The following is a 16,203-nucleotide window of genomic DNA, read 5'->3' on the forward strand; positions in this document are numbered from 1 at the left end:
AGTGTAAGTGATTTCAGAGAAGAATGCCTTTTCTCCCCAGTGGGGTGACCTGCAGTGATATAACACCCTGGCCTTCCTCTGCCTGCTCTCCGCCTCCTAAGCTGGGTTCCAGCAATGAGCACCTGCCTGAGGAGTCAGTGAGAGGACCAGATCTTTTCTCACCCCTGTTTGGAGTGAGGATGACACAGCGAGCAAGATTCTGCTCTGCTCTCCTGCCCTAAATGTTGGAGAGGCAGATCTGCCCCCTGCGGGGGAAGGAGGAAGAACATGGGGACACGTGGAAACAACACAAAGGCATAAGGGAAAACAAAATGTGCTAGTGGACAGACGGACTCATTCCAGGAAGGGCTGTACCTTGGCTGTGTGTGTCACCAACCGGCCTCTAAACTTTCTGAAAGTCAGCGTGGAAAAGGACCTTGGACTGGCTGCATGATTCACAGTGCCTGCTGGACGTGTCAACTGCTCAGAGAAGTGCAACTCTTCCCATAACTAACTGCAGAAGAAAGTTTCCCCACCGGCTCCTTATAAAGGAGGATCGAGTAATGCAGTTAGCAGCATCTTTGCACTGTCCACACAATAAGCCAACACTGAGTTGAACGTCACAGATCTGCTTCTTAACATGCCTTTAATGCAGACCAGCGGGACCACTGCAGTCAGGCAGAAGGGATTCTGATTATTTGGAGGCAAGTGGGGCAAGGAGAGCAATACCATATAATTCATGCACACATGTCCCTGACAGTACGAGTTAATCCTCTGTAGATTTAGAACAGGCCATGAGCAAATGGACTGTACACATGCATGTCCTTCAAGGGAATCTTCAGGAAGCTTCTGATAGATACTGGGCAGTAATGAATTAGGGGTGATACATCCCAGAAAGTGCTTGCAATGTGGCTTCTCCATCTTGCTAATTTAATAGAGAGCCACGAAGGCTTAGTGACTCGGTGAAATAAACCACCAAGCTAAGGATAATGGTGGCATCCTCCTGGGTGAGGGGACTGAAAAGGACACGCCGTTGCAGGGAAGAGCAGCCAGAGCCCCTGCCCAGCTGCGTGCAGAGGGAGCCGGGGGGAGTGGGGGGTTGGAGGCTGTGGGCTCCATGCTGGACAGGAGGAGGGGTGTGGAGGCTGCAGCAGCACAGTGGCCTCTCTGCAGATGAAGGAAGTGTCACAGGGCATCATCCTGTGAGTGGGTCTTACCGTGGGCTGCTCTTCCTTTAAAGGCTTCATTGGACTCTTGACTCGTTTGGTCTTAAAATGCAATAAACTGATGGAGGAAGAATGTGGCCTCGAAACACCTGCACTCTTGGGCTGTGAGGGCTGCGGGGACAAAGTGGTTTCTTTCCCCTTGAGTGTTTCTCTGATGCCCTGGCACAAAAGAAACCATTCTGTTATCCTCGTTTCATGCTTCAGGTCCATGCCCCTCCCTTTGCCTCCCTTGCCCTCCTCTCCTGAACTAGAATCCCAGGGCTGAAGTTTTCAGCCCCAAAGGGCCTGGATCTATTCTTGCTCCCAGGCCCACCGTTCCCCTTCCACCACCCCCCACCCACTTGGCCTGATATAATTTGCTGGAGGGGCCTGTTTTTCTGCTTCTCCCACTGATGCTCCTGTTCTAAGAACATGCCAACAGATCAGTATTTCCTGGAAGCACCTGGAAAGGTGGGGGTCTTCATGGAGTGGGATGAGGTGTAGCTTGAGGTGTGTATCTTCTTTATAAGGAGGCAGGAGAGCAGCAGGTAGGAATGAAGGGACAGGAGTCTGAAGGGACAGGGCACTGAGCCTAAGATCTGGCACATCAGATGGCACCTTCCACTCACTCTCTCCTCACTGCTCTCCACCATTAGCCTCCTGGTCACCCATTCACCCTTCTTGCCTCACTTTTAAGCATTTTCTCCTTCAAACTAAGATGTTGGAAAGTGAAAAGCCTCGGGGTGGTATGTTCAATTTCTTCAACCCAGATGCCCAAATCAAAGCTGAACAGAATAAAAAAGAAAAAAAAAAAAAAAGAACTTAAAAGCAAACCTTGGTGCCTGTGGCATCAAACTTTCTTCTCATTTCAATGTCCTCTTTCTGTTTATTAACCTGTGAGATTAAAGACCCATATCATTTGTTATCATTTGCAAAGATTAAAAAAGAGGCTTTTCAGTAAAACTTCTTTAAGCAATGAAAGAATAGCACTTTAACATTTCACTGCCAAAACTATTATGGGAATATAAGTTATAATCTTGAATATGAATTAGAAGAGAAAATAAATTTGTACCCAGGAAAAAAGTACTTATAAGTGAACAGGAATAGATAAAATTGTAAATATTTAAAGTCATTGGCATGTGTTTATTTCTTTAAGCATAACAGGCATTATACGAAAACATGCATTCTTTGCTTATGAGGTAATAATTTGTTTCATGTATTATTATAATAGCTATAAATCCCAGGCCTTTTAAGATATTTTTGGAGAAATTTCAGATAGTAGCCAAACTTCAATAATGTAATGAACAAAATTTTAGCTTAAAAAGTTAATTCTAATTTCCAGGCATAAAAGGCATTTTATCAATGTGTGTGTGTTGTGTGTGTGTGTGTATACACATTTTGATATATATTTAAATTGAGATGTTATTGACATGTAACAGGTATACAACATAATGATTCAATATTTGCATATATTACAAAATGATCACAATGAGTCTAGCTAACACCTATCATTATACTTGTTATAATTTTTTCTTATATTGGGAATTTCTACTCTCTTAGCAGCTTTCAAATAAGCAATACAGCATTATTAACTACAGTCACCATGTTGTACATTATATTCCCCTAGCTTATTTATTTTATTACTATAAATTTGTGCCTTCTGAACACCTTTACCCATTTAATCCCCCACCTCACACCTCTGGCAACTGTGAATCTGTTCTCTGTATCTATGAGTTTGGGTTTTGTTTTTTTTAATCCACCTATATGAGATCATATGGTGTCTAGTTTTCTCTGTCTGACTTATTTCACTTAGCATAATTTCCTCAAAGCCCATCTATGTTGTTGCAAATGGCAAAAAAAAAAAAAAATTAACGCATGTTTCAATAATATTAAGTTTTTTTTCATAATATAAATTTATGAGTAATGCTAGTGATTTTAATTCTGGCTGATCTTATTATGAAATTAAACAATGATGAGAAATACATCTAACCATTCATTTCATTGGTATCTGAACAACAACTACAACAGATTTTCAAACCTCTCTCTCACCTACTAATATAGAGCAGAATTCAACAGAAAGCAGGTCTGTCTCATGAAATCTTTCTTTTTTTTTTTAAAGGTGAAAATAATGGCAAACTTTATTGGCATAAATCACAGGAATTGAAATGGGGGGAAAGCCAGGTTATAAGTTTACAGAGGGAAAAAAAAAAAATCAAATCATCAAATAACCACTGACCCAGCAGGTGGACCTCTGAAACCCCACGCCCCCTAGGGGAGGGGCCTGGGCAGGTCACTATAAACAGACCAGTAAGGCCTATGGGTGGAAGTGGAGACATCAGACCTGTAGGGGGAGGGTCCTGGCTGACCTTCCCAGACCCCGGCTGCTCCCAGCCCTGCCACCAAGGAGGGACCCTCTTCAGGACCACAGCACACTCAGCCTCTGCTGTATCTGGAACCCCAGCCCTGTCTGTTTCATCCTCGGGGAAGAGCACTCTGGGGGCTTCCTGCTGTCTCAGCAGGATCCTGTCTCTCTGCCCAGAGTCCTATCAGGCCCCCTTGCAACAACCTGGGCTCTTTCCCCCAGGCCTCCAGACTCCAGGGAGGGCAGGAAATTTGGGGACATGATGCACTCAGTGGAATCAACAAGGCTAACAGTCAAAATCAGATACCAGTCCCTGAGAAGGCAAGAGAAAGAGCTCCAGAGAAGCAGTGAGGAGGCTGAGAATGTTCTCTTTGTTGCCAGAAAGTTCACAGGGGAGTGGACACTCCTAATAGAATTACTTGGAAGCAGCACCCCCAAAGTGTACTTCCCTCTTCTCCTCCCTCAGGAACAGGATGGATGGGGTTCAGAATTCTGGGCCCCAAAGGGCAAGACACCCTTAAGGCCAGTTTCAGTGAAGAGTTTGCTGGCCTGGGCAGTAAGGAAGAGTTTTTTTTGTTTGTTTGTTTTGTTTTTCAGAATACAGCAGTTTATAAAGAGTCCTGGTGAGCTGTGAAGTTAAGGAAGGGGAGTCGCAGAGCTGCTCCCACTTCACCCGTTCATGCTAAGAAAAAATAAAATACAAATTGCTTCCCCGCCCCAAGCCCTCAGTACAAGGCAAACCCCATTTACCACAGCCACCGTCACCCACAGGACCAGTGGTGGTGGACACTGGGGAAGAATACAAAAGGAAACGTCTTTAAAATCTTCAAAATCATTTTTGTATAGAGAAGTCAAAACAACTCAGAAGATATGAATTCAAGTCTCAGTGTAGAAATCTATCAAAGTCTGTACAGTGTCCAGGCACGGGGTGAATGTCCCCACCTCACGCCGTCCCCGGGGACAGAGGAAGTGACTATAAAACATTAGTGCTGGAGAGAGGCCCTTCTCAGTAGATCCAGAGCAGGTATGGGGGGTGGGGGCAGTCACCCAGGCCTGGGGAGGCTGGAAGAGCAGGAGCACAAGGAACCTTCTGTGGCCCCTGGGCCCACCCACCCTTGGATGGACAGATGGATGCTGGCATTGTCTGGAGGGAGCTTAGTCCCCCAATACTTTCAAAACAAGAATTAGGTTGAAAGGGAGAATATGGATGAAAAGGGGCCCCCATGTGACCCTGCCTGCCCTCCCCGCTGGCTCTACTGCCGAAACACGAGGAAGGGATGGCCCCAGTGTGGGGTTCTGGCATGGCCAGGTGGGTTGGTGGGGACACATGCAGGGTGGGGTAGGACCCTCCAGCCTCTGCCTCTGGGGAGGGTGAAGAGCTGGCATCCTGGGGAGAGCTGCAGGAGGAGGAGGGAGGCCCAGAGGCTCTGGCAGCAGGTGACAAAAACAGGCAGGACCCCTCAGGGTCCTCATGCCATCCTGCAGCAGCCAAGGATGTGGTTCCAGTTTCGGTCGGATTTGCCCCTCCACCCCCGGGCCTCTGGGTCCCAGTAGCAGTTGGGAGGCTGGGCCGGGGACGGGAGTGCAAGGAAGGGATGAGGGCGCCTAGCAGAAGAGCCTGAGGAAGCAGTTCTGACAGTAAGGCTTGTCGTTCTGCTCCTTGAAGGTGCCCTTGTTGAGCTGTTTGAGGCAGAAGGCACAGACAAAGTGCTCCAAGTGGAACTTCTTGGCCATCGCGGTGATGCAGCGGCCCGGGATGGGCTTCTGGCAGCCACAGCACAGTAAGCCCCACTGCTCGTGGAGAGGCTGGAAGGGCAGGAGCACAAGGGCTCACAGTAGGGCTGCCCATCATGCTTGAAGAAGCTGCCGTTGATGACAGGCATGAAGCAGTCCCGGCACACGAAGTACTCAGGAAGCCAGAGGGTGTCGAGGGCCGAGATGTTGTTCTCCAGGATGGTCCGGGCGCCGCCGCCGCCCTTGGGCGCGAACATGTCGAAGTAATCCTTGCAGCAGTAGGCCTTGCCGTCTTTCTCGTGGAGCCCTTCAGGCCCGGAGAAGGCGCCACACTGGGCACAGAAGAAGTGCTCCAGGTGCCACGTCCGGTCAAGGGCTGCCACCACTTTATCCAGGGTGGGCCCACTGCAGTAGTAGCAGCGCAGAGAGAAGGGGATGTGATAGTCCTTTTCACAGCAGGGCCGGCCATCCTGCTCAGAGAAGTTCCGGGACCCGATCTCCTCCTGGCAGTGGGTGCAGATGAAGTGCTCTGGGCGCCATGTTTTCCCCATGGCAGTCACGACCTGCCCTGCAACGGGTTTCTTGCTGGCCCCGCAGACTCCCTTGGCAACTGTGGCGACTCCCTGTTTGTTCAGGTCAGACTGCTGGCTCCCCAGCATGCTGTCGAGTTGGCTCCCGGGCTTTGAGGGCCCCCCTGGGGACCCATCTTCCCCTGGGCCATGAACTTAAAATCTGACAGTGAGGCCATCAGCTTGTCCAGCTCCCTGGTGGTAGAGGAGGCCGAGATGCATGTCTGCTGCTGGCTGGAGGTGACTCGCTGGGGGCTGCCCATCTCACCCTGGTTCACAGTGATGGTGGGGACATGGCTGGGCACAGAGCTCTCCAGCTCATCCAACAGACTCCACACTGGGCCACACGTCCTCCAGGCCCCGGCCCCTGTTCCGCTTGGGCCTCTCTTTGGTCAGCGGCCCAGCTTTGCCCCGCAGCGGGCTGTTATTCTCCGGGATGCCATAGTGGGAGCTCAGAGCACCAGGCGGTGGGGCTTGAGTTGGCCTCATCTGTGGGGAAGCCCGGGGGGTTATGCTGCACTGCATTCAGCTCCAGTAGCAGGCGGTCGAGTTCCGGAAGGTTGCTGCCCAAGGAGGAGCTCATGACGGTGGGTGACAGCTTGGCCAACTTCTGCTTGTTGGGAAAGCTGTACACGTACTCTTCCTCACTGGCTCGGGAACACGGAGGGCCCATGCCATCCTGCGGGATGTAGGCACTGGAAGTTTTGGTGCTGGAGCTGTACACAGAGGACGGGGACTGAGGCTACTCATGGACAAATCAGGAGGTGCTGGGCTGCCATGGTCTAAGGGGTCAAGAATCGTGCCATTGAGGGCCTCGCTGATCAGGGGAGGCGGGACAAGGGGTGGCACAGCAATCTCCTGGTACGTGTGGTTTCCAGTTGGGTACGAGTAGGGGGTCTCCTCAGACAAAAACACGGGCTGTTTGGAGATGTGGGAAGTGGTGGACTCCAAGTCTGCCAGCAGGGCATCCAGGTCGTCCATGGCCGTGCTGGGGGCGCCGGGAACCGGTTCAGCATAGTGCTCGCTGCCTGTCCCCTGTCTCATGAAATCTTGGAACAGGAAGGATAGTAACTGATGCCCAAGAGGGACTGTATTTAGAGGGTCTTGGTGAGTTTTAACTCAAGGCTGATGTTATAACTAAGCTCCATTATAATGGTTTAAAATCATTTTCTCCATATAATTATAAGAAATTGCTAAAAAAAATTAATAAATTATCTCTTATTCATTAAAAATATATTTACTGAGTGCACATTATATGCCAGACACTATAAACATACATAAAGCCATATCTATCAAAGAAAACAATTGATAAATTAGACTTTAAAGTAAAAAAAAATTTTTTTTCTCATCAAAACACAGTGTTAAGAAAATGAACATAAAAGGCACAACTGGTGGGGAAATAGTTACAAAACACGTATCTGACAAGACTGGTACCCAAGACACAGTTTCTATATTGTGGTGGCATGTTTAGTTTTGAAGAACCTGTCAAACTGTTTCTCTAGGTATCCAATTTGTCTGCCCTTATTCACAAATAAAATTTTAAAAACTTCAATGTTTTAAAATGGCCTTTTCTTTTGAAATAATTGTAGATTCACATGCGATTGTAAGAAATAATACAGCAAGACCTTGTGATGCTCTTTACCCAGTTTCCCCTAAAGGTAACATTTTGTAAAACTATAGTACAATATCACAATTAGGATACTGGCAATTATGATCCACCAATCTTATTCAGACTTTTCTAGTATACATTCATACATGTACTTCTATGCAATGATATCATCTGTGTATGTTTCTCTATCCGTAACCACAGTCAAGATACAGAAGAGTACCACCACCACAGGGATCTCCCCTGTTGCCCTTTTAAAACCACATCCACCTCCTTTATTGTGCCCCCTCCCCATCCTTAACCGTGGCAACCACAATTTTATTCTTCATTTTTAAAACTCTGTCTTTTCAAAAGAGTTATATGAATGAATCATACAAAGGTAATCTTTGGGGATTGTTTTTTCCATTCAGCATAATTCTTTGGATTCGTCCAGGCTGCAACTGCAGCATTAGACTATTCTTTTTTACTGCTAAGTAGTGTTGCGTAGTATGGATGTATCACAGTTTAACCATTTATCTGTTTAATGACATGGGAGTTGCTTCCAGCTTTGTAAAATTGCTGTTTGCTCTTTAATGTTTGCTAGATTCTCTAATGAAACCACCCAGACCTAGAGATTTCTTTCTCAGGAGCTTTTAAATTATGGATTCAATTTTTTATTATTTTTACTATTAAGATCACCTATTTCATCTTGGTTGAATTTTGGTAGTTACTGTTTTTTGAGGAATTGCTCCATTTTTTTCTAAGTTGTAAAATTTATGAGCATAAAGTTGTTTGTAGTTTCCCTGAGCATCCTTTTGAAGACTTTAGTTTCTATAGTGATATCCCATTTCATTCTTAATATTGGAGATGTGTGTCTTTTACCCCATCTATTTCCATACTTTTTTAGTCTTGCTAGAAGTTTATCATTTTTATTGATTTATTTTCAAAAATGAGATCTTTATTCATAGATTTTCTCTGTTGTTTCAGTATTTTCAACTTTACTTATTTCTGCCATTATCTCTATTATTTTCTTCCTTCGCCTCTTCTTTTTCTGACTTCTTGAGGTAGGAACTTAGGTTACTGATTTAAGACCTTTTCCCTCTTCTCTGCTGTAGGTATTTAGTGATTTCCCTCTCAGCACAGTTTCTAGCTATATCTAACATGCTTGGTATGTTTTATTTTTCATTCAGTTCTCTGTACCTAAAAATATATATAGAGAGAGGGACTTCTTTTTAACTGATGAACTATTTGGAGCTTGTTGTTTAATTTCCAAGTGTTTTCCCTTATCTTTTGTAGTTTGATTCCATCTTCATCAGCAAATCTATTTTGCAAGATTATAGTTTTTAACAATGTGTTCAGGTGTATTTTATGGCCCAGAATGTGGTCTACTGCGGGGAGAGTCCCATAGGTACCAGGAGAAAAAGCATTCTGCTGTTGTATGGAGTGTTCCCTATATGCCAATTAAACCCTATTGGTTGATGATGTTTCCTAGTGGAGGTTAAACAAGACAGAAGTAAGATTATAGGGGAAAAGATAGTTAAGATGTCATAACTATGGTAATCCAGGTGAAAAATGTTGGTGGCTTGATCGGGGAAAACAGGGGCGTGATGAAGATGAAGATGGGATTATGAGCTGTAATTTTAGAGGTAATTAGCTAGATTTTTCTATTTGAATGAATTGATGGTGGTGATGGTGATGAACAGCAAGGGAAAGAAAGAAATCAAATTCAAGATGCCTGAAACATCCAAATATGGATGTTTAGTTGGCAAATGGAATTGTAAGGCTGGAATGCTAAGGAGAGGTGTGGACTGGAAATAAAAAGTTAGAAGTCATAAGAATACGAGTGATGTGGAATGGATAGCTCACCAAGGAAGAGGCTACAGAGAAATACAAGAGAACCCACTACACTCAGTGGAGGAAACTCAACATTTAGAAGACTCCAAAAGGAGGAAAACCAGCAAGGTAGAACAAGAATGAGAGAACTGGGGTGGAGGCCTGCAAAAATCTCATCCTGTAACAGTATCAGCTTGAAGTCAGAATCTTATTACTTAAATCAGGTCCAGGAGCAAATGAGGCCCCTTGACTAAGTCTATCTTGATTGGAAGACACAGGAACTGAAGAGGCAAGTTATCTGACCCCACAGCCAATATACCATGGTAGAACATAGGATAACCTCTAAAGACCCTTGCCTTGGGTCATGGATTTATCTATTCCCACTGGAAATGTGTGATGGTTCCTAGGCACAGAAATTCAGACATGTATTTTATTAGAGTAAATATCTGGGTTATCAAAATATCAGTTTTCTAGCTGAATGACCAAACACTGCCATGTTACATATAATAGAACTGGGCAGACTTGAAGTGTGGCTCAGAGGGAACCCAGGCAACAAGGGAACCTGTTATGAGATCAAAGCTGACTGCAGAGATAACTCAGTGCTGTGCCCTCAAAATGAGAAGCTAGAGTAACATTTGCAACTCCTTTCAATCTCAAGTCTGGATTTTTCCTAGAAATAAGGTGCACTGGAATGAAGTAGATGGAAAATCAGTTAAGGATAAGAGTTCAGTTATGATACTCTTCTGATGAGAACACTCTTTTTTGTTAGCTTCATGATAAATGAAAGTTTAGGATACAAAATCTACAGATAAAAGTCAGTAGCATTTCTACACACTAACAATGAATTGTCTGAGAGAGAATAAAGAAAATAATCCCATTTATAACAGCATCAAAAACAATAAAATATTTAAGAATATGTGTAACCAAGGGGGTGAAAAAATCTCTACACTGGAAAAGACACTGATGACAGAAATTGAAGAACACACAAATAAATGGAAAGAAACTTTGTGTTCATAGATTGGAAGAATCAATATTGTTAAAATATCTATACTACTCAGTCACCTATAGATTCAATATAATCCTTATCAAGATTCCAATGACACTTTTTACAGAAGTAGAAAAAACAATCCTAAAATGTATATGGAACCGTACAGACCCCAGAAAACCAAAGCAGTCCTGAGAAAGAAGAATAAAGCTAGAGGAATCACACTTTCTGATTTCAAATATATTATAAAGCTACAGAATCAAAACAGTATGGTACTAGCATTAAGAACAGAGACATAAATCAATGGAACAGCATCAAGAATATGAACCACTAATATTTGACAAGGCAGACAAAAATACTCAATGGAGAAAAGACACTCTCTTCACTAATCAGTGCTGGGAAAACTGGATAGTCCCATCTAAAAGAATGAAACTAGACCCCTGTATCTGACACCTCTCACAAAAATTAACCCAAAATGGATTAAAGACTTAAATTAAAGACTGGAAGCCATAAAACTCCTAAAGAAAAACAGGGGAAAAGCTTTTTGACATGGGTCTCAGCAATGATTTTTTTTTTTTTTTTTGGATATGACACCTAAAACACAAGTAACAAAATAAAAAATAAACAAATTGGGACTAAATAAAACTAGAAATCTTCTGCACAGCAAAAGAAACAATCAACAGAATGAAAAGGCAAACTACAGAATGGGAGATAACATTTGGAAACCATATGTGTCATAAGGGGTTAATATCCAAAATATATAAAGATCTCATACAACGCAATAGCAAAAAAATCCAAATAGCCCAATTAATAAATGGGCAGATGACCTGAGTAGACATTTTTCCAAAGAAGATATTCAAATGGTCAACTGGTACTTTTATTTTCAGGAAAGTGCAAATCAAAACCACAGTGAGATATCACTTCCCAATTGTTAGAATCGCCATTGTCAAAAAGGCAAGTGGTAACAAATGTCGGCAAAGATGTGAAGGAAAGGGAACCCCTGTGCACTTGGTGGGAATGCAAATTGGTGTAGCCACTATGGAAAACAGTACACAGGTTTCTCAAAAAATTAAAAAGAGAACTACCATATGATCCAGCAATCCCACTTCTGGGTATTTATCCAAAGGAATCAAAACACTAACTTGAAAAGATATATGCACACCATGTTCACTGAACCATTATTTACAATAGTCAAGACATGGAAGCAACCTAAGAGTCCACTGATAGATGTATGGATAAAGAAGATGTGGTTTATTTGTACAGTGGAATATTATCCAGCCATGGATAAAAAGGCAGTCTTGCCATTTGCAACAACATGGATGGACCTGGAGGGCATCATGCTAAGTGAAATAAGTCAGACAGAGAAAGGCAAATACGTGTGACGTATGATCTCACTTTTATGTGGAATCTTTAAAAACAACAACAATAACAACAAAAAGCCCCTAAACCCCTAGATACAGAGAACAGATTGTTGGTTGTCTGAGGCAGGGGATGAAGGAGGGGGTGGGAAAAACAGGTAAAGGTGGTCAAAAGATAGAAACTTCCAGTTTAAAGATAAGTAAGTCCTGGGGATGCAATGTACAACACAGTGACTGCAGTTAACCATACTGTATTGTATATTTGAAACTCGCTAAGAGAATAAATCTTAAAAGTTCTCATCAGGAAAAAAATTGTATACATTTGTGTGGTGATGAATATTAACTACTAGACTGATGGCAGTGTTCATTTTGCAATATATGCATATATCAAATCATTATGCTCCATTCCTGAAACTAATATAAAGTTATATGGCAATTATATCTCAGTTTTACACACACACACAAAAAGGATAAATAAAAGCCACTAAGTGTAGGAATCACAAAAAGATTCAAAATTATTTTATATGCTTCCCTCAAAGCCAATCCAAGGACACAGCCGCTCCATACTTTACTACTGACCTCTATTTACTGATCCTAGTGGTTTACTTCAAGCTCTTTGACTTTTTAAACTAGGCTCTTAATAGGCCAGAAAATAAACTGTATTGAAAAAGTAATAGTCAAGCATGGAACAAAAGCCCTTCAGTGAGAAAGTTCTTTTAATTTTTACACAATGACTCTGGTCAACACCACCTTCTCCCACTCCTCCATCTAGTCAAAATCACAAATCTCCATTTCTGGAAAAATGCACTAGAGCAACGAAGGAAGCCCAAACAGTCACAAAGTCAGCCTTCCTCTGAGGGGACAACAGACTCCCTTGGTGGGGATGGGGGTGCCAAATAGAGGTCTCGCTGGACCCAAAGGCATGCCATGGAAACCCAGTCATAAGAACCTTAAGTACACTCCCTCTACTGAAACCGTGAACCCCCGAACCAGTTCTGAGCATGCTGAACGCTCTTTGCAGTTGTGAGGTTTGCGGTGCAAGATCTCGCTGCTTGGCAACAAGCGTGGTGCTCAACTTCTAAATTTCTAGGCAACAAAATAAAACACGATTGGTTCCCCCATGGGCAGGAGAATAGCACCGGCAAGCGCTTACAGTTCAAATAAAGAGGCAAAGCAATTCAGAGACCGTGGGGTCTGTTCACAGCCTAGGCACAAGCTCACTGATTAAGTAGTTTAATTTCTTGTCTAATACTGCTGACGAACTGACAGTTTAACATTGGCTTACCACTCTATAAAAATACATTTCCATTCATGACAATGTGCACATTCAGTTGTTTGTTTTCAGAAGCAGCTCCTGGACTTGGGGGTAATGACAGAAGAGGATGGGATGAGGCAGGAGAAATCTACCAAGGAAACTCCATCACAGAGACAATTTTTATATGTCAGGTGTTTAAAAGTAAAGAATTCAAAAGAAACATATTTGTTAACACATGGTTTTGGTGGCTAGCTAACCACGATTGTTTTCCTAGCCTGCATTCCCAAGCTGGTTTCATAGAAGGCTTTATTGTAGCCCCCGAGAATTGTTTTGCATTAATTTCTATGACAAGGCACCCAAAACACATGGTGCTGAGAGTAACAAAACAGAGTTAGGGAAACAGTCATGACTTGGCACAAAGTGTGACAAGCTGTAAAAAAGGGAATGTTTCAATATCTGAAGTGGTGTTGATTTCCTATGAACAACCTTTTCTCTTCTAAACAGTATCATATTCTTTTCAAGCACATTTAGAACGCAAGTCAAGCTGTGTTTTATTTTTGATTATAATAAACACAGTCAGTTTACTGTAACAAAGACATACTCGTGGTGATCAGTTGAAAGCCAGAGTACAACACCATAAGATGGGCAGGGGGTGAGGTGGGGGATCCTGGGGGGTGGGTAGTCAACTGATAAAATAAAAGACCAGCCGTCTGGAAAGTTCTCTTAAAAGAACATAAAAAGGCAGTGTTTTCTTATGAGACCAACACAGAATGCCAAAATATCTGGCTAGTCTCTTTTTTGTTTTCACTTATGGCAATTTGTAACTAAAAATAGCAAATCCTTCAAAATATTGGGCTCTCATATTTGTTTTTTTAATCCCTATAATAAACAAGAATTTTGTAAACTGTTTTAAATTGTAATACTCTTTCTTACGTAAGACTCTTCTACATTTTAAGTATATTAATTACAGTACCACCTAAACTGTTTTCTTCAAAACAATCATTAAAAATGTTTATAATTATGCACGCATTTAGATTATTGATAAAAATGAAATGAAGAGTTCACAGCAAATAGTTACAAATAAAGCTTATAAAACTTTCATAATTAAACTCCTGGATTCAAATTTATTAAGAAATAATGTAAATCCTCTTACCACTTCTTGAACCAATGATTTTTCAAAATCAAGCTCATACAGTAATTTGTCTCTACCATCCATTAGCTGGAAGAGAAGAATGTTACATTTTGATTAAAGATAAGAACAGAGCACCTGAGATTCCTCCTTAATAAAATTTAGTGAAACATATTTTGATTCTAAATGTGAGGGGAAAATGGATCCTAGTATAATCAAAGCAAAAAAAAAATAAGTCCACAGATTATCATGTAATAATAATACATTATTATACAACTATTATATTTTATTATATAAACAAGCAAAACATACACAGAAAATAACAATTTATTTAGTCTTTCTCACCCCACTTCCCCCAAAATGTGGTACCAATGCAAAATAAAGAAAAGTCCTAGTTTATCAAAAAGAGCAATTTTGTTTTTCTCTTTATATGACCCATTTCTCTTATTTTAGGTTTTTGTGCTATACTTATATGCACATCAAGCCATATTATGCCAATTGAAAATAGCCATCAAAGCATATACTGTGGGACCTTTGTAGTAATTTGGCTTGTCTCAGTACTTTAAATGATTGTCATTTGTGTGTGGTATATACACTGACAAAATTCAACAACTCCTTTTGACATCCATTCCATTCAATTAATTCATATACTTATTAACTTAATAAACATGTTTGGAACACCTTTTGGATGCGAGGCATTTTGTTGGGCTGTGGAGGTATAAAAATGGAAAACAGATCCCTTCCCTGGAGCATATATAGTACAGTAGGGGAGCAATGTGAAAAAAATAACTGTAACACGCAAGCAAAAAGGTCACTCAATCAAATCTTCAGGTAGTCCAAAAGAATAAAAATCCACATCACCTAGCAACAGTAATTACAACAAGATCTCTATGCCTGGTGGTAATGGCACAGAAGTGCTATTGGACAAGGGTCTTGAAGGATCTGTATAAGTTCAACAAGCTAGAGGAGGAGAAAGGCAAAGAAGATGGCAATCAAAACAGCAAAGTAACCGCAGAGAAGCATGGAGTGATGGAGGAACTGGGAAGAGTCCGGTGTTTCTGGACCCAGGGCACGTCTAGACAGGAATGGCAGGAAATGAAGGCAGATGGTGATCCAAGGGGAAATTATGAGGGTCCTTGCCCACCTCAGTTAGGAGTGGAGGTCAGAAAGGTGTGATGCAGAGAACAGGGGTCAGTTCAGATCAGAGCACTGCTGCTTACTAGCTGTGGAGGTAAATTAATTCTATGCTTCAAGTCTTAGTTTTCTCTTCTCTAAATTAGTATAACAAAACCGACATTGAAGAGTTTTTCTGAAAAGAATTTGAGACAGTAAATGTGAAAGTGCTTAGCTGTTCCTGGCACATAAAAATCACCCAGAATGTTTTGGGACCGCCTGATTTTATGCTGAAGGCAATGGGAAACCAGTGAAAGTTTTAGCACCTAGGATGAGGGTATCAGATCCCATGGCAGCAACGTGGAAGCCAGATTTGCAGGGGGATGAGCTTGGAGACAGGAAAATGAAGTAGGACCTGATGGACATGAGGAAGACCTCCATCAAGTCTGTGACAACGTTCCTGCAGAGAAAGGAGACTGGAGATAAATTTTGGAGAGAAAGTCTACAGACTTAATGACCAACTAGACACAAGATGTCAAGGAGAGAGTAGAGGATGACTTTAGATTTGTCTCTGGTCCTCTGGACAGATGGCAGTGTCATTCATTTAAGTGGTGAATACGACCAAGTCCAAATTTGTGGAGTAATAAATTCAAGTTTTGACACTGGGTTTGAGGAAAATGGAAGGCATTTTTGTTCAGCAAATATTTTTAAGAGCTGATAATAAAGGATACAAAGATAAGACATGGTTATTGACCTCCACGGAGCAGATAGTCCCAGGTATGCGAGGGCACAGTGGAAGTCCCTAATTACCATAGGGGACAGGAGGGGACTGTCAAGGAAGTCTTCGCAGGGCATGTAACAAGGAAATTGAGGATGAGGACGGAAGTGATATTATGGATGTAGTGTTCAGGGAAAACACGAAGCAGGAGAGAAAGTCTGGAGGTCAACGGTAAACAGATGTGCCAGTTATAGGAGAGTCTAAGGTCAGCCAGAGAGAAAACAACGACAACCAAGGATAAAGAGAATTCCCAGGACAGCATTCTCGTGAAAGATGGAGGAAGAGAAACTATCGACAAGTATTGCTCACGAAAGAGTG

At 42.4% G+C, this 16,203-nt stretch overlaps 1 protein-coding gene and 1 pseudogene across 7 annotated transcripts in view; both read right to left on the reverse strand.

The window, feature by feature from the left end:
* The window catches only part of C35H10orf67 (chromosome 35 C10orf67 homolog), a 105,045-nt gene that overhangs the window by 38,656 nt on the left and 50,186 nt on the right, over positions 1-16,203 (reverse strand). For all 7 annotated transcript variants that reach the window (XM_032473979.1, XM_032473984.1, XM_032473983.1 and 4 more), the window contains 3 exons: positions 14,019-14,084; positions 2,019-2,078; positions 1,197-1,364 (listed from right to left, as the gene is read on the reverse strand). In XM_032473979.1, the coding sequence (XP_032329870.1) occupies positions 1,197-1,364; positions 2,019-2,078; positions 14,019-14,084 (294 nt within the window). The remainder of the gene's footprint in view (positions 1-1,196; positions 1,365-2,018; positions 2,079-14,018; positions 14,085-16,203) is intronic.
* LOC102506317 lies at positions 3,300-16,201 on the reverse strand (annotated as a pseudogene).

The sequence above is a fragment of the Camelus ferus genome, chromosome 35 (genome assembly GCF_009834535.1).
Source record: "Camelus ferus isolate YT-003-E chromosome 35, BCGSAC_Cfer_1.0, whole genome shotgun sequence".
NCBI classification, from domain to species: Eukaryota; Metazoa; Chordata; class Mammalia; order Artiodactyla; family Camelidae; genus Camelus; species Camelus ferus.